Source organism: Drosophila gunungcola, assembly GCF_025200985.1.
Source record: "Drosophila gunungcola strain Sukarami chromosome X unlocalized genomic scaffold, Dgunungcola_SK_2 000036F, whole genome shotgun sequence".
Lineage (NCBI taxonomy): Eukaryota > Metazoa > Arthropoda > Insecta > Diptera > Drosophilidae > Drosophila > Drosophila gunungcola.
Window position 1 is genome coordinate 563,044 of NW_026453188.1, and position 19,488 is coordinate 582,531.

General features: G+C 39.0%; 1 protein-coding gene across 2 annotated transcripts in view; it reads left to right on the forward strand.

The window, feature by feature from the left end:
• The first annotated feature begins 11,912 nt into the window (after positions 1-11,912).
• Positions 11,913-19,488, forward strand: part of LOC128260692 (AF4/FMR2 family member lilli) — a 50,381-nt gene continuing 42,805 nt past the window's right edge. For both annotated transcript variants that reach the window (XM_052993877.1, XM_052993881.1), the window contains exon 1: positions 11,913-13,115. In XM_052993877.1, coding sequence (XP_052849837.1) covers positions 13,079-13,115 — 37 coding nt within the window. In that variant the 5' untranslated portion in view covers positions 11,913-13,078. The remainder of the gene's footprint in view (positions 13,116-19,488) is intronic.

Genomic DNA, 19,488 nt, shown 5'->3' on the forward strand with positions numbered 1-19,488 from the left:
CCACGAGAGATGTGTGTGTAGGATCGAGCAGGAAGTGGGCCCGAAAAGCTGGGGGAACCACACAGCCACCACCCCTGGATATATATTTAATCATCTCCGGCTAAATAGTTGGACTTGGCCCAGTAGTTGTGCGGTGGTGTCATGCGCCACCTTAACAACATTTGCCAGGCAGTCATTCAGTCAGCCAGCCATTTGTCATTGGAGTCGGGCTAGGCCGCAAGTACAAAAAATAGTAATAAAATAGCAGGCCTAAAGATTAAACACTGAGAAGAAAGCCTAAGAGATATTTAAGAAAATATTTTGTGCAATTGCAAAACTTTAACGATATTACGAGGGAAAACAAGGTCTTAAAATAGCTACAAATGTTTCAAGATGTCATAACATAAGGATTTAGGAATTTATTAAAAATAAATAATATTTATTTAAAAAATCGCATTAACGCAAAACAATGCATTGCTATTTTTGGGTAGCTAATAAAAGAAACTGACAATTATTTTAATCAAAAAATCAAATATATACAAAATGCAATCATATTTTATTTTTATTAAGTAAGAAACAGAAATGAATAGTCAAAACTAAAACTGTTTTTTACAATGTAAAAATTTTAAATAAAAAATAGGTTTTAATTTTGCAAATAAATTATTTTCAATATATCTATTTAATTTTAATTAAGTAATTAAAACCATTAGCTTATTTTGTTTTTTTTTTAATCAGCCTTTGCTGCGAATGAGTTTATAAAAATAAGTAGGAAGGAGGACGCTTTAACAAGCCAATTTATATTTATAAAAATATTCATTTGTAGTAATTTGGTAACATATCAATGTATTTTAACTCGTCTTAACGGATTGTTTTTTATGTGTATAGACCAGGGACCGATTCATTCATTATGTGGAAGATCTGGCCGGGGCAAGTCATTCGAATTCATAGCGCAGACTGCGTGGGTTGTCGTCGCTTAAAAGCTAAAGAGCAAGGCGAAACAAAAGATTTTGGAGTTAATAAGCTTCAGGTGAACTGTGCATACCCTAACCTGCTCTCGCGTTGAGATCGCTGCTCATTTGTCATATCTGTCCATCATTTGCGGATTGGGGGTTGAAGGGCGGTGGCACGCCCACTTGTGGGATAGCAGCGACCCGGCGACAGATCGGAAGATACTGAGCTATACCTTATACCATACCCCAACTGGGCCCCCCGATAAATTCGCATTGTGTGCACGCAGATTGGCATCGGGAGATATCGCAGCGATATTGCAATTAAGATAAGCCTTCTTTCGGCTAGGGAAACCGAAAAGCCGAGACAAACCAATGCAGACCAGGCCACCATTGCCGCTCCCCCTTCGTTCGTGACTGTCTAAAGTCTGCTGTCTACTGTCTCTGGGCCTCTTTGGGCCTCAGTCTACAGTCTCCAGTCTCCAGTCTACAGTCTTCTGTCTTCTATTCCCAGATTCAAGCCCCATTCCCAGCACACGCAATGAAAGCCGAGGAAAGAGCCAGCTTCCGGAATTGACCATCCAAACGTAAATACACCAAGGAGATTAATGTCTAATTAAGGCTTGTGGTGACGTTTAACTAGCCCAAACGGGAATGGTACAACTTTGAAATTCAGAATAATAGATCATATCAAATATCCAAATATACAATCTTCCCAGATGTGATGAATTCATAAAACTTTTTTACTTTACTGTTAAAAGTATTAAGGTACAATTATTCACCAATTCTAAGTGTTCCCAATCTGTGTCTATAAAAATGCATTAATTTACTGTGATATTAAGCAAACAATACGTAATTTGTGGAAAGTAGTTTAAGTTGAAGTCCTTAGTTTCTACTCAGAAGTTACAATCGTTAGTAACAATCGCAACTTATTTAAAAAGGAGCTCCCAAATCAAAAAGTAACTTAAACACCTATTCTGAATATTTTGTATGTGCCTTTTATTTTAATATAAAATTACAATTATGAGCAAACCTACGATATTCTCTAAAATAACAATGAACATAAAGAAGTTCCTATCCACTGACTTCTTGGGACCTATAAATAATTATTGTGAAAATGTATAAAAATATCTCTTGCACATAACGACGAGATTTTCAAGTTCACCCCCTGCTATGAATGTGTTCTGATATTCTGATGCTCTGATGTTCTGATGTTCCCGATGCGTCCCCCTCTATCTGTCCAATTTCCCCCCGGATTTCTCCGAGTTCTCCGAGTTTCGAAGGGGCTGGTCAAATGTGGAGCGTTGCGAGTGAGTCTGAAACTGAGACCGAAAACGAAAACGAATACCATTTCATGCCATTCCAGTGTGTCGGTGTCAAGCCAACTGACAGTGTTCCATCCACCATATATGTAGCATGGCATGGCAGTAGCAGCCACCCCACACATTCCCCGTATCCATCCTATCCCATCCGATACCATCCCATCTCATCCCATCTACAAGATCTGTGATCTCCACGGCGGCGCGGCTTAAAATAACAATACGCGGGGTCTTGAGATCGGAGACCCGGGTCCGTTGCTTGGCCTGAGTTGAGTTCGGCTGTTCACATGTGTCTGCCATATGTTTGTCCGTGGGACAAACGGCCAGACTGGCCGTGGGGCTGTACTATATGCTATACTATACTATACTATACTACACTATACTATACTATATGGTATATGGCCATACAAGCAAGCATCGCCGATCTCCCCGAATCTCCCCAGATTCCACCAACTTGTGCTCCCAAGATGGCCGCCTTTGTCAATGTTCCATTTGTGGACACACTTGAGATTCCATTAATTCCCAAATATTTTCATTTTGTCGGAAATTTCAAGACGGCAGGCAAATCACCCTACATAACATATCAAGTGCTGTTGTTGACACTGGGTTTTATTTATGGCCAAGCGCTACTGTTTCGTTTCGTATCGTTTCGCTTCCCTGCCCCAAAAATTGTCACTTGGACAGTGATCGCGTCATCGCAGTGGGAGAAAAGGAGATGGAGGCAGTGGCACTTGAAAGGAGGAAAGAGTGAAGTTCTGATCCACATACACCTATGGGCGAAAAAATAGTGATCCAACTACTAGAGGGTTTCCCAAAATGCTTTCTTGTATTAGCAATTAAAAACCTTAAAAAAATCAATGTATGAATTACTAAACAATTTTAAACATATAGATTTAACTTGATAAACCAAACAACAAAGGTGATTATTTTATTAATTCGGTATATAAATGTGAGCAATTGTAAGCAGCATTATCTTATAATTTAACAAAAATGTCCAATAATACCATTAAAACATATATAAAATAGTATTCAAAATTTACATTTGTAAAGGTCAATTTAATTTACATAAATGATAAATGACAAAATGTTCTTAAAATTAAATTTAGTTTGTACTATAAGAACAATAATTTTATATTTATCTGGCCGTTGCTGTTGCGATATTGAAGTGGGTGATTGGTTGCGACTTCTCCGCCTTTTGGTTAACCGCAGTGAAAATCGAAGCTAAATGTTCATAGACCGAGCTACGTATTCCCGAAAAAAAACAACAAGATTGAAAAGGCAATGGGTCTCGAGTGGATTCTCCGATTACTGACAGGACTCCAGGACATCGCCGACCGTCAGGACTCTCTCTCTCTCTCTCTTAAGAAGGTTCAAGTGCTACGCTGCACTTGTCTCGGCATTTGGAATTTCAATTAACTATTTTCCCAAAAGAAATACCGACTCTTCGAAGGGGTAATATCTAGTAGGTTTCTCAGGCCTGAGAATATCCAGCTGGGAACCTTAAGTAGAAACAATCTTCCTAATTAAAACCATCAGCTAGGTAGGAATACACAAGAGCCTGTAAAATAAGTTATAAATCATTCAGATAAGGTGGCTTACTTTCATAAGTATTTTCCATATTCCTAGGTTTTGTGGAAATATTCGGAACAAATATTTTAATTCAATAGCTAAAGCTTCACAGGAAAAATTATCCAAAGGGAATAAAGCTCATTTGAGAGTCACATATTTAAAAACCCCAAAGACTGAGATCATTAAAATAAAACCAGTTAATATTTCAACAAAATTACTAATGACAATAATTTTTTTTAAATTACTTTATAAGATATTTCACTAAACAGAAATGATTACAATTTTAAATATATATGTTTTTTATTTTTTTTTCTACTCAGCGAGATCTTCTAAGGACATCTAAGGACAACCTCATTTCCGCTGGTACTCCCTCACCTAGTTGGCCCTACTCCCACTTTAATGGCCCAAAAACAAGGTCCGACGGAGCAACCACCGCAGGCAATGAGGACAGCCGGCGGTTTTGGCTGCCAAAGAGGCAAAGGACGAAAGGACGAAAGGAAGAGGGGCGGGACGGGACGGGAGGGCTGTTGTTAGCCTTCATGGCCATCGAATGTATAATCGATCACTTGGGTGGCCAGGACACAGGCCGAGTTTGTTGGGTCATCTAAACAAAGCCGACAGAGGCTTTTGGGGCAGAGGAACTTGGAGGAAGACTCGAAATGTGGCACTCGCTCTCTTTCTCTGGCCGATGTTAAATTTGTTAAATCGATAAACTTTGTTTAGTGCGCGGAAACAACAAGAAGTCAGCCAGTCAGCCAGTCATCCAGTCATCCAGTCATCCAGTCAGGCGGTCGAAAGAGCGGCCAACCGGGCGATTGCGATTGCGACCCCGGCCCAAAACCACAAAAGGAGACCATACAATCACATGGAAAACAGTCGAAATTATTATTAGCTTAATATAGAATATATCAAATATTTGTCTAGTTTAACTAAACGGTAAAACTGTTGTTTTATGTTTATCTTATATTAGCATTCCACATAAAAATTACTAAAGGAATATAATTTTTATTGTCAAAGGGCAAATGAAATCAACACTTAAAAAATTATATTTTTTGCAAAAAATTAAGATACAAAACGCATGCGAAAATTGGCCAAAAATAAGTTTAGAATTCAAACGGTGATCGAAATTTTACATCGCCTGTTGCTTATTTTGCCCAACTAACAACCAAAAACACTTCAAAAAAGGTAATTTTTAGCCGAAACTTTATTGTTCAAAATTTGGACTGTCACACGTGCCATAAAATTTTCAATCAAATGACATTCAGAGCTAAAAATATGTTTTTTCTGTCCATTTTTAAATTACCCAATTACCCGTCATAACAAATGAATAAAATTGGGCAACAGAGTCAAGAAAGTCAGTCCTTAAGCCGAGCGTCTATTTTGGCCAAGAAACGATACGAAAAAAATCCTTCGAATTTGAAACATTTCTCCTAAAATTAAAAATCAAATATAAAAATGTTTTCATCTTTTTTTTGTGTGCATGTGGCCACATAACCATCTAAACTCTCACCCGAAAATGCCATCGGCTCCTTGGATACGCGGCCTTCCTTTGGAATTATTTTTTCTTGGCTGGATTGCGTCAATCAACAATTTGTCAACTTGGCGAGCGGACCGCGACTTCTTCTTCTCCTTGGTGTGACATTAACTGATTGGAGACCGGGTGCCCAAAAGTCCGCCCACTCCACCTCCTCACTCCTCACTCTTAACCCACCTCAGCTTTCGGCGGGTCGTTTAATCGATCAACGGACGGATGGCCGCTGGCATTGAGAATCGGATTGGAATCGGTGCCACCAAATTGTGTGGCTCAGTGGGTGCTGCAGGGGGTGGCTCAGTGTGGGTGGTTCCAGTGGTTGACATAGCGGTAGCCAACTGGTGTGCCTGACCCCCAAATCGATCTAACAAAGCTGTTCACGCGACAATTAATAGTCGACAAAAAAAATAGGGGGATATATGATGGAAGAATAATGGAAGCGTTGGCACCAAAAAAAAAAAACTTACATATATTTAAAGGGAGGGGGGCATATGGATATATCCTCTTATTAGAAGAAGATATCGACGAACCCAAAACCGGTAGCTGTGATAATGGTCAGCCGTTGGCCAAAACGATTTATGGCCATCCAACGATCGCAGTTGCAGTGAAAGAAAAATGTATAAGTCACAATCAAGGCAAGAAAAACATCATACATTTCATAGGCAGAAAATTTTAAACTTTGGAACTGAATAAAAAAAGGTATTTTTTAAACAAGGACTAAAAGTTCAAAATGTTTTTTGTTTGGTTTTTGTGGATTTTTTCTCAAAAAAATTAAATGGCAATCATGAAATGCCAAAAATCATGTCAATTCAAAACCGTTTTTAAATTTTTGAAAGGATTTAAATGCCCTTTTAACTTCTAAATGATATACAGGTCTACATTATGTGTATTCTTAGGGTATTTAAAAAAAAAGGTTTCATTTAAAAGTAGCAACAATTTTCTTAAAAGTTGTATGACTCCTAAAATTTTAAAATATTTACTTTACAAAATTAAAAAAGATAACTTTCAATGGGAATTTTTTTTTTTTCAGTGTGGCTAGCCACTTGGCTAGATGGCCACTTAGCCGAGCGGCAATCACGGAGCTAATGGGCCAATGGAGCTGGCCAAGAACTTTAAACTGGCCATTGGCCGTTGGCCAAAAGTGCTGGCCACGTCGATGATCCATCATCGCAGATTGAGGGGCACTGGCACTCCTGGGCAATTTGTCGCCACCTCTGGTCTTTTGGTCTTCTGGTCTGCAGATCTTCGGTTCTTTTGGTCTTTTGGTGGTGGAGATGGCGGCCGCAGGATCTGGACCTCCAGCTGACATAATGATGCAGCAGTTGCTGCTGGCGGGTTCCTGCTGCAGCTTCCAGTTGCAACTGCACTTTCGGAGTGCACTCTAAATCTCAAGCATCGCTTCCTCTGCGTTTAATTTTTTTTTTTTTTTTTTTTTTTTTTTTTTTGTCGTTTTACTTTCCCGTTTCGCATATGTCACATGCAATTTGAACTGAGACCCGACCCCCTCTCGCGAAATTCGCCACCCCCTTGTAATTGTCGGCAATTCTGCAATTTTCGTTATTGTTAATGGCGGTTTTTGTGTGTTTTTTTCCTCAGTTTTTGTTTTTGTTTTTGTTTTCATTTTCAGCTTTCGGTTTTGTTTTTGCCAACAACTAACAAAAATGGAAGCGAAAATCTCACATCTCGCCGACAATGGATCGGCTTGGCTCGGATCCGATCGGATCGGTTAGAGCAGGCGTCCATCGATAGCTGACGGAGCCGGGCCTCCATCTGCATATATTAAAGGTATGAATAAGCACTGGAAAAAATTTTGGACTACTCATATGAACAATTTTAATCTTAAGTTGTACAGTTTGATAACTTCATAAAATCATTTCTTCTTCTGTAACTTCTGTAACTTTTACAAAGTCATTATTTTGTAACAATTGTATATTAGGGTTTTCTTAAATACAATTGTAAAATATTAATGACTATCGATATTCGCATAATTCGGATTTTTAGCTTGCAAAGTTGATCGGCCAAGATCTTCTCTAAATTAAAATGCAAATAAAATCGTTTTGTTGACCACAAAATAGCAATAAAATGTTCAGTGTATACCTGTGTAATGTATGTGTAACCCCGATGATTGCGTACGTTGCAATTGCGAAGGTTCCTCTCAAGTCGCGAGTCGCAAATCTGACAAATTCGCACTCGCCTTTCGGATTCGCGGGTAATTGCGCGACTCGCCACCCCTCCATCGACTCGATCCCTTTGATCTCGCCGAATCGGAATCGAAATCATCCGCATAACTACCTTTCAAGGGGTAGGGGTTGCCACCCCCACAAGGTTTTACCTCCAGCAGTTGTGTTCAGTGTGTACAATGAGGTCAGCTAAGTGATGTTTTTAGGGGCCAACCTATATTGCAGTCTTATGGAACATTTTGGAGAATTGCTTTATAGAAAATCCTGATGGTTCATTCAGGTATTAAACGAGTCAAGTTGATTTTTCTGGTAAAAAAATAAATATTGATATATTACATTTTAATTCATGTTTTATAGTAAGATACTTTACAACTTTGAGAATCAACAAATCAAATTAAAAAAAAACTTTTAATGCAAATTAAAAATAAATTAAAACTTATGTTGCAAATAAGTTTGGCCAAGGGAATTCAGAAGCTAAGACGCTTGATAATAAATAGATCTCAATAAAGCAAACAATAAATCTGCACTAAAAATTCAAAAATCTGACAGGGTTATAAATATGAGTAATAAATTTTCAACAAATTTTGTCAAAATCTAGTGTCATGTTCATTATTAAAAAAAATTGTTTACCTATTTAAAATAATTTCAAAATTAAATTAATTTACAAAGAGTTATTTTATTGCTAATGCCGGAATTTTATTTCAATATAGCTTAGACTACAGATTATTATTTAGCCATAGCTTATCAACTGTAAGCGATTTCATCCCGCTAACCGGCTATTCTGTGCGAGCGGTTACCGTTCGACTGATAAGAGTTATGGCGATGCCCGGCGACCCCTACTCCAAACACACCACCCCCTCCGACTTTGCCACCCACTAGCCCTCACCTTGGGACTTGGTGGCACACATTGTTGCCTCCCCAACCCCCCGTTCTCAAACTTTTCATAGAGGGGGTGGCTCTCCATCTCTCTCTGTCTCTGAAATTTCTCTCTCCTCTCTCTCTCGCTTTGCTACCTGTGTGCAACAACAGTGAGAGCGGCAGGTGGGTGGTGAGGGGTTGTGGGGATGGATGGGTTAAGACGAAGGGGGGTGCGGCACAAAGAGAGGGCGGAGAGCCAATCATTGACGAACGCGCGTGTGCGACGCCACATATGTGTGCGTGTGTGCGAAAGTGCGTGCGAGTATTTGTATGTGTAGGTATAGAGCGCCAATCTATATGCTATACAGCACACAAAAAAACTAAGAGATCTCCAAGGATCAACACTTTAGGGTCTAGACATTTATTAAATATTTAATAAGTTTTATATCATGTCGTTAAGATAATGATGCAAATATATCTCTTAAATCCTAATCAATAACCTACAGTAAGTTTATTGGTAAAAAGTTGGAGTAATATTGAATATAATATAATTTACATGTAAAAATCATTAAATAACAACAATTTTGCAAAAGTATCCTTTCAGTTTTATTACTAGCTTTAACCCCACACACAGATTAAAATAAGTAAAACGTATCATCTGCTGTATGACAAAGTTGTTTTTCATTTAAAATATAATAAATACTAGTTGACAAAAATATCTATCAGTATATGATACAAAATATGAATAATTAGACTTGGTACTCTTAAGTATCAGGTCTATATTAAAACAAAATACATTGAATGAGCTCTTAAATGAACGGGTTAAGAAGGCTTTTAAAAGAAAAGAAGGAAAATGTTTTAAAAAAAAAACTCGGACCCTGGAAAACCTATCAGCCCCAAACCACATACACCCTTAACCCCACCTCCCCTAACAATTAACAACAAAAACAATTTGCACACACACTCCCACACCAAAACCAAAAACCACACACACTGTCGCACAAATGGAGCTCTCATATGTGAGAGTGCGCTGATTCTCATACATACATACATATATACATATATGAGATATCAAAAGAGCCTGACATTAATGGCAGCAGCGACGTCGGCTGCGGCAGCGACGCCAGCCGAGAGCGTCCAGTTTTTTGTTTTGTTTGTTTCTTTTTTTTTTGTTTGGGGGCCATCGGGCAAACATGTTCGATGTTGCGGCTACAAGGGTGTGAGGATTGGAGCCAAAAAAAGGGGGGAAGATCATTCATTGAGGGATGCGCCTTAACCCCAGAAAGACCACCTCCCAGCCCTCACCCACATGACCTTTGAAGATCTCTGAGAGCTTGCAACATGTTGCTAGCAAGTCGGTTCGGTTGGCTCATCCAAGTTGCATGCGCTAAGTCCGAAGCTAACGAAGCTTCATCAGACGCTTTTGGACAGTCGAACGAAGAGGACGTCCTTCACCAAGAGGAATGATGTGGGTTCCCTAAACTTAGAACACAATGGAGAAACAAAACAATTGTACTTTTTATGTTTCATATCTGAAGGACTTTTAAAAAACTAAGCGAAAGTTATTGTTCAAAAAACCTAAGTTACATACAACCAATTATTCATTTCTTGTCCAGCCACATTTAAACTGGCACCTGTTTTAGTAAAACATTTGAATTTTTAAGATATCACAAATATTGATAAAAAAAATGCTTTTAATATAATTTTATTCAACAATCAGTTTAATGTTAATTTTTTTTTTTGGGATGGTATTAATTTAAAAAAAAAGTAGATTTGATTAAATAATAAAAATGTTTATGACATATAAATATATTTATTGAATGATAAAACTTAATTGAGTAAGAAAACATTTAGGCCAGAAAAAGAAAGTAAACGTTTCTTTTGATGTTACTTTTTTTTATACCCTTGCAGAGGGTATTATAATTTCAGTCAGAAGTTTGCAACGCAGTGAAGGAGACGTTTTCGACCCTATAAAGTATATACATATATTCTTGATCAGCATCACTAGTAGAGTCGATCTAGCCATGTCCGTCTGTCCGTCCGTCTGTCCGTCCGTCTGTCCGTCCGTTTATATGCAAACTAGTCTCTCAGTTTTTAAGCTATCTGCATGAAAATTTCCCAAAAGTTGTCTTTCTAGTGCAGGTAGTATATAAGTCGGAGCGAGCCGGATCGGACGACTATAGCATATAGCTCCCATAGGAACAATCGGAAAAATAAATGAAAAAAAATTATAACTTTGCTGTTTTTAAATTTTTTTTTTAGTTCTTCGACATTTAGTAATGGTTTATTATTTCAGAATTATGATTTAAATTTTATCAAAATCGGACGACTATAGCATATAGCTCCCATAGGAACAATCATAAAAATAAATGAAAAAAAATTAAAGCTTTTCTGTTTTTTATTTTTTTTTTAGTTCTTCGAGATATAGTAATGGATAAATCATTCAGAATTACGGTTTAAATTTCATCAAAATCGGACGACTATAGCATATAGCTCTCATAGGAACAATCATAAAAGTAAATAAAAAAAAAATATAACTTTGGTGTTTTTAAATTTTTCTATAAGTTCTTCGACATATAGTAATGGATAAATATTTCAGAATTACGGTTAAAATTTCATCAAAATAGGACGACTATATCATATAGCTCCAATAGAAATAATAAAATTATATAAAATAACTACCTAATAATGAGCTGCAAATCATCATTGCTTCAATGTTTTTAGACATATACGCAAGTAAATCATAATTTTAATGTTTTCAAAAATATTTATTCTTGCAATAGCTGCAAGGGTATATAAACTTCGGCTTGCCGAAGTTTGCTTCCTTTCTTGTTTGTAATTCATTTTATAAGTTAAGAATTTTACTTACAGTGATTGCCCTTTTTGTGAAAGTGTAATTGTTAAAATAAATTTTTATTAATCGCCTCATTGCTCTTCCTCGCCTACATGATCCTACATATCTCGAATTGTTTTCATATTGTTTTGAGTTTTAGCGCGAAAGGTGCGCGCGCGCCCTCAACGCTTGTGAACTTGCGGTTATTTGTTGTTATCCTGGTTTGTGTCCTGCCGGCGAGAGGGTTGCAAAAGCCCGTTTCAAGGGAAGCGAACTTATCTCTATGTATGTAAATCCGTCGATTGACCAGAGTGACCAGTTTAAACGGCACCACCCCTTGCGACTCGATTCGCATGTGTTGTCCCGCTCTAGCACGCAAACGGGTGTTTCGATGTCCACCCCCACATACGCACACATACTACAACACACACACACACACACACACACACGCACACACACACACATGACCGGCGGCAAATAAACAAACGCCCGTTGCCACCCAACAACAACAACAACAACTACAGGGCAACCCACCACCGCACCACCCGAGCAACAACAAAAAAACACCGTTAAGAAAGGGCTGCGTTGGCGTCGACGTTGCGTCGGCGTTGACGTCGACCGAAAATCAAATTGCCAGATTGGCATTAAAGTGCAAAAGCCTGAAATAAAATTGAATTATCTGCAGTCGCTCGCAGGACATCGTCGCGTTCGGACATGTTCGCCTAAGCTCCCGCTCTCTCTTGCTCTCTATCTCTCTGTCTGTGGCGCTCTCTCCCGCTCGCAAGCTTTCGTCTTGCTTGCAACGCGTTCGCTCGGTCTCGTTGACGTTCGTGTTCGCTCACGTTCGCTTGTGTGGGCTGAGCTAGCTTGGTGTTTCGGTGTGTTTGTGCTTTGTCGCACCGTGTCTTGTTGTTGTTTCTGCCTAGCTGGACAAAAGCTGCGGCGCTGCAGCAGCGACGCCGCCGAGAGCAGCGGCAGCGAAGACGCGCTCGCCGCTAAACCGTCGCAAGTAGTCGCGTACTTCCGCCGTTACCGTTAGCACCACACACCACACAAAACGGAGCTGCTAACCGCCGCCAAAACACACACAAAAAACACCGCTTTTTACCGATTTACCGTTAGCCGTCGCGGCCATAACTAACTCCCAAAACAAAAACAAATTAAATTAATTTAGAAAAAATTAAACAAAATATAAAAAAACCAAAATACAAAACAAAATCAAAAATACACACTTTGTGCAATTTTTTTCAAGTGTCTCGGCGTGTGTTATCAACAAAAAAATACAAAATCCAATTGGTTACATATACACACATACAGCAAGCAGCCTAAAAAACCAATTGGTTTTTTTTTCTACACAAATGAAGCCGCGTGCGAATGTGACAACAACAAAACTGCCAAACAAACAACAAATCCTTTAAAAAATAGAGCCCCCGTGCAAAAGGTTCCTATTACTACATGAAAAAATAGCAGCACAGATCACAAAAGTCATAAAAAACAAGTGACAAGTGTATTACTGAAACATAATTTTTTTTGGAAAATGGCAGCCCTAGAAAAGCCCCCAAAAACCAAACTGAAGCTGTCTGATTAGAAAATATAAAAGCTAGAGATTCCAATTAGTGTATGTGTGATTTTTTTTTAACCAAAAACAAATCTGAGGAACGTGCAATATACATTATTTACGAATAAAGGAGAGTAGGCCTAAGCAAAAAAAAACAATAACGATTAGAACTTTATAGTAAGAAAGCCAATTGGAAGTTTGCATCCCAGTTGGAATTGGGAGATCGGCAGGACATTGCCCTTCGCTGGGTTTGTGTGCCTGTGTCTGCGAAGTTTTGAAACACCTTCGGAAACTGGAAACAAAAATGAGAATTAAAATGCCCGCAGTTCGAATTGCACAAGGTAAGTGAGATTGGGAATGCATTTGGGATGGGGATGGGGGTAAACTTTTCCAGCTGGGATATCCCAATTGGGCCGTTTTTTTTTTGCCGGCTTACCGCAAACAGCTGATGGAAGTTTTTGTCAGGTGCTGATGAAATTTTTATTGGCTTTAGAACGTGAGAAATGGATTATATTAAGGGGGCCTTTAAATGGGTTTAAGAACCAGATAGTGTTAACTAAAAAAAAAAACTAGTTAATACAAGATGAGATTTTAAAGCCTTTTTAATTTAGATCATTTTTATTATTTAAAAATATAATTTATAACCCTTTGCTTTAAGATAGGAATGCTTCTTTATTAGATCCTCTTTTATAAATAAAATACTTCTTAATGCTGTTTAATTTTATTTAAGTTATATGCTTATATCACGATTTTTAAATCATGTTGAAAACAATGTTCTAAAATAATCATTGTCCATTTCTCATTGTCAATATTGTCCATTAAACAATAAATTTTATGCTCAACATAAGTTGCAAAATGAAAAAAAAAATTTCATAGCTGGCAAATACTGTTAGCATCACATTAACTTATTATTTTAGCAATGGCTAAGCCCATAGCAAACAATATGTACAGATAGTGACTATATTAATAACTGGACAGTTCTAATAGAATTGGGGTCACCACCTTTATACTTTCATTGGAATTTAGGATTTGTTAAACGTGGGCCTATGGTCAGGCCATATCAGTCGACCATGTCACACCTTTGCCGTACACCCGCACCCCTTTCAACCATATGGAAGGTCTCCTTCAGCTCGCTTTTGTTGTTGTTTTGTATCTAGTCGAGTTATCGCTGCGATATCGCCATGCCTAAATCAGAGCCAGCCTAGGTGTGTTCGCAATGATTTTTCAGATTTTTTTTGTTTTTACTCGCTTTACTTTCGTACATTCGTTGTTTTGGGATTCTGCTTCATTTTATATTTCACTCGGACATTCCGTGGAATTTCCTTACCAATTTGCCGATTTTCGGACGAGTGGCAAGTCGAAAAACGGCTTAGTTCAAAGGGAAATCAGGGCCGTAAAGTCATAAAGCTCGGATAGCGGGCCACATTCGTATGCCTTGGCCATATCATTGTCATAATATATGGATTGTCCCCCGCCATAAAGCCATAATATTTTTTCGCTCGTTTTTTGGGGCCCGGTTGTGGCTGCTTTTTTTGCACAGATTTTCCATTTGCCGAGTGAGCAAGCAGTGTTATCAATCTTATCTAGATAGCGACACAGAGCGAGTGGACAGTGACGCACTTGACTCGGCCAGTTGCCCACTCCGAAGTAATATATACCCGCTTTTGGAGCCCCTCGCGATCCCATCCCCATGTCGTCAAACAATTTTAATTGCTCGCAAAGTTGTTTGCTGTTCTTCGTTTTTTTTGTTTCCTTTTCGTTTTCGGTCTATTTGTCTTACAAATCAAAATCAACAAAGCGGGGTGGCTGCACCTGTCCCTCGGCCGCTTTTTTTTTTCCAGGTAATATAGTGATTGTGATAAGAAGAGGCCTAATTGCTGACGATCGGAGCTTGGACGTGTTTTCAGATGGAGAGCATCGGACCTGGGGAGCTCTGGTACCCATCCTTATCGATATCTGCTGTCCCCAAAATTGCTCTTGTTAGCCTCTTTTATGTGCCCCCACCCCATCCCCCATATCCATTCTATCATAATTAATTGCTACAATTTCAATTTCGATTCTTTTTTTTTTTTTACCCCAACCCTAACGATTCGTTTTTTTTTTTTTTTTCGCTTGTTGACATTTTTCTTGTAGTGGGAATCTTTTTGATCTCCGACAGCAACAAAAACAATATGAGTTTTACAGCATTTCGTCATGCCGCCCATGGGTGCTCTTCTTATCGGGAACATGGGTTAAAAGGGGTGGCCGCGGGGGGACAATGGGCCTGATGAGTAATTTCCGAGAACAAGTCGCAATGTTCATGTTCGACAAGTTATTGAGAGTGCCTAAAATTAATGGGAGAAGTTGATATCGAGGGGGATGGGAAAGCATTCACCCCCTTTGGCATGGAGAAACATATTGCTTTTCGAGTAAGGGGGGATCTTGTGAATATAACGCTTCAATAGAAGTGGGCTTTTAGCCCATGCTTGAAGTTTTAATCGCAACAATATTTTACAGAAATATTCATAATTAATTAAATCAATTTAATAAAAAAAAAAGTAAAGCAATATAATAATTCGGTAGACACATATTTTTAAATATAAATATCAATTATAAAACATAAATACCTTATATTGGGTAACTTTAAGAATAATTCCACCCAGCAATAAAAAAAAGACAACTAATCAATAAGTTGTTGGCAATTAAAATATTCGATTAAACAGTACAATTTCAGCTGCCAGCCAGTTAATTCCTGCATATCCTGCATGTCGTTGAGCTTGAGTGAACAAACATCCTGACGGGGATTCGGAATAGGGTTCGATTCTATATGGTCAGCGTTAATCGAGCGGCACGCTTCTGGGTCCACCGATTGCACCTGCACGTGCCCACATTTAACCCGCCGTTGGCCCCTTAACCCCTCTTTGACCCGCCCGACTGATTGACTCACTGACTGACCGGGGCTTTCGTTTTGTACCCCCCTATTGGGTGGACATCTCACGGTCGTCCTGGCGCCTGCTCTTGTTTTCCTTGGCTGTTGTTTTTTTTTTGTAGCCTTTTTAGCTTTTGCATTTTTTGTACCTTGGTTTTCTTTTAATTTGATTATCGACCAAACAGTGTCCATTAAATGAGCGACCGACCGACCAGGCGACCGCTGCCGCCTTTTTTGTTATCCTGCTCCTGTTCGCCATGGCAACGTCCTCCTCGCGTTTTCAGCCTTTGCAATTGTTATAACAAATAACAGCGGTGCCCCTGCCCATCTGGCCCCCCGAAACGCCCACTCCCCGAGGGTCCTGCACCCGCAGTGTCAACGTGTCGTCATGTGGACGTCAAACTTTTGTCCAGCTGCGGCCACAGTTTTGGATGTTGGCTGTTGGCTGTTGGATGGTGGATGGGCGATGGCGGCTCTGGGTCCCAAAAGGACGCAAGGGGATCGGTATCCCCGGGCTGAATGCCAACTCTCGTATTTATGTATAATTAAACGGCTCAGAAATACTTCTGCACGGACGAAAAATAGACGAGTCATTTATGCTAAATACAATTACCCAAAAAACATATACCAGCTTTGAGGTTTGTCTAGATAATATAAATACGGGCCTTAAAAGATTAAACAATATATAAATAATCATTTACTAGCTCGATTGCAAAATACATTATAATTTAGGTATTTGAAAAAATAAGTTCTCAACCACACACTTAGATAAACATAAAATAATGACTTTAAGTTAAGCCAGAGCATAAGATGGGGCTTTTAAAAAACTTTTTACACGTGGATCATATGGGAGTATAAATAATTTAAATCAATATGTTATGACATGCTTAGAAAGTTTTCAATTTGTTATTCTCTCAAATCAAAAAGTGCTATTTAATCACTTTATAAGGGCTAGTAATTATTGCGTATGGCTTTTATCGGAGATCGATATCACAATAAGCCATAAACTTTTGTCTTAATAGTTGTAAATATGGCAAACATATTTTTCCATTGCCTGTAGAGGCTTAAAGTTGTTAAGATTACTTTTGTATTGTCTTAAACGGTGGTTTCTTTCGGTGTAAAAAGGGGAACTGCTGCATTTGAATGCTTGCGGGGGGCAAGGACATGGCGGATATAAATTGAAACTGGCCTGTTCTGGGCTGCTCAGCGGGAGAGACGCCAGCACCGCTCACATGGTCCAGACACCGGTCCCCCGTTCCACCCATCAAGCCCCCCCCGTTTAACCCCCTGTTGCCCCCGTCCAACCCCCTTTCCGAGCCCTTTTCCCTACTGCCACTGGCAGCATAATCAGCCACAACAGCGCTCAGCGAGTTACTTCCGCTGCGGCGAGTCTGAGAATCAGACGGAGACTAAAACTAAAAACTGAGGTCCAAACTGTCTCGCTAGGTGCATCCGTTTTGGCCAGCCCTGCATGTCCTCGGAGTCCTGCAAGTCCTGGGAGTACCACCGTCCCCCCTCCCCCTTTTAGCTTTCATATTTTTCTGAATTGTTTTGCACCCGCCTTTGTTTTCCACTCGCTTTTCGGCCTTTGTTCGGTTTTGTTTGCCGACTTTTTTAATTTTTAAAGTTTTTCACTGGAACAAAAAGTGCGCATATAGCGAGTAAGTGTGAATGCTTTTGACTATTATTCGCAGACTTTTATTAACCAGCTTCGCTTTTCTAATTTGGTTTTTCATTTGAAAAGCTTGGGAAACACTAAGGCAGAAGTGAATTAAATCGAATATGTAGGTTAAATTAATGCTTATTATTGACCAAATAAATTGAATTGTTTAATAATTCAAAATGTATTTTAATAATGTTATTATCTTTTTAAGTACAAAAAAATTAATGCAAAAGAAACACCAAATCAAATCATCCTGAGTACTAACCTAATTGTTAATAATCTAAAGGAAATAAATGGCAAGCAATAATGCCCCTTAATTAACTTGTTATTTTTTTTATTTGGACAGCCAACTTGGCGTATACTTAACCTGTTCCAAGAATAAATAAAAAGGAAAAATACGCAAGGAAAACGGGGAATCCCAGAAAATTACCTAAAATAGAAGCTAACAAGTTAATGAATCTTGTACTCTTTTGCCTGCGTTTGTTTTGACTCGCATTTTCTTCGGGGGTTTTTCTCAATTTTTTTGTGTGCCGGCTTTTCTTTTTTCATTTGATTTTTTTTTTTATTTTATGATGTCCCGCCCAGCACTTTGGCAAACTTTTCACTTTCAACGGCAAACGGTGGGCGAGTTGTTGGGTGGTGGTGCATCAGAACTTGGCACCTTTGTCATAGTTAGAGCACCACCGCCACCCCCAATTTCCCCTTTTGTGTCTCTGCAAACACAATTTCTTTTTCTCGCTTTTCTTTTCTTTGCTTTTCCTTTTTTTTTTTTGCTACTTTTCTTTTTTTTAAGCGCGTAGCCGGCGAGCAAAACAAACCGCAAAATGTTCGAAGGCGAACATCTGACTGTGGTGAGTGATGATGGGTGGAGTATCCTGCCACGCCCCCGCCGCCCCTTTTTTGGCCTGCGCACGCGCTACAAATTTGCCTAGGCGCGAACGAAAATTTCAATGGGCTTTTCCTTGCATTTCTTGTTTTTTGTTTACAATTTTTCAGCAGATGTGCCTGGCACTCCATCCCCTCGAGCACGTGCCAAAAGCGAACCGGAAATGCGGAAGATCCCCAGTTTACAAAACAACACAAAAAAAAAAAAACAAAAAATGGGAAAAAATCCACAAGTCTAACTACGAAATTATGGCTGAGAAGAAATAATAATTATTTTGCATAAATTAGGCCAAGATCAAATAACTCAGCTGCGCAAAAGATGGGCGGGGTCTTTCGAAGAGAAGCTGCAGTGTGATTAGTTTCGGGCCGTGGCAGTCATTCATTAAGATCCACGGGCTTGGCAGCGCCTACGCAGTGTCAAAGAAAACCCAACGAAATCTAAAGAGATCCAAAGAAACCTGAAGAGACCCAACGAAATCTGAAGAAACCTGAAGAAACCAGAAGAAATCCGAAGACCACAAGAGGAAGGAAGCGAGAAGAAGCCTCGAAAGCTATGTGTTGTTGACGGCCTTTTGTCTTTCGTGGTCTTTCCATCTTTTCAGCTAGGTTCGGCATGGGGTCTTCATGGGTCTTTCTTCTTTTCTTTGTTTTTAATTGAGCCAAGCAATTATTATTTCGCTGGCTCAGCTCAGCTCGGCTCAGCGCACTCGCTCATTCATTGATCCGTTTGCTCATTCATTGCGTTTATAAATAGCTCCGGCGACCAAAGAGCCGATTGGAAATGCAAAGCCCACGCAATCCGTTGGATTGCCGGACCTCCGAAACCTCCGATCCGATCCAAACCCCCGAGAAGTCGAAGTCGAACCCAGTTGGTGCACACACCCAGCTAAAAGTCTGGGTACAGTGCGTCTCGCAAGTGTGAACCTACCAAACACTAGGGTATCTTCGTTAATATTATTTACAATACAATTTTCGGTTACACCTTTAGCTACTTTAAAATCAAAATGTTTCAAAGCTTAATTAAAAAATTGTTATTGAGAAAAAATAGCAAAAGCTCAAATATATTTATCATATAAAATAATGGTCACTCTAATAAATTTTTTTTTTTTTATTTATGCTTAAAAGTTTAATAAGTTTGATAGCAGATAACCAGAAAAATTGCTTTGATCAGAACTTATTTTTTATTTGAAACCGCATATAATAATTTCACAACACACTGTAGCATCGTATATTGGTAACAATTTTCGGATTTGGATTT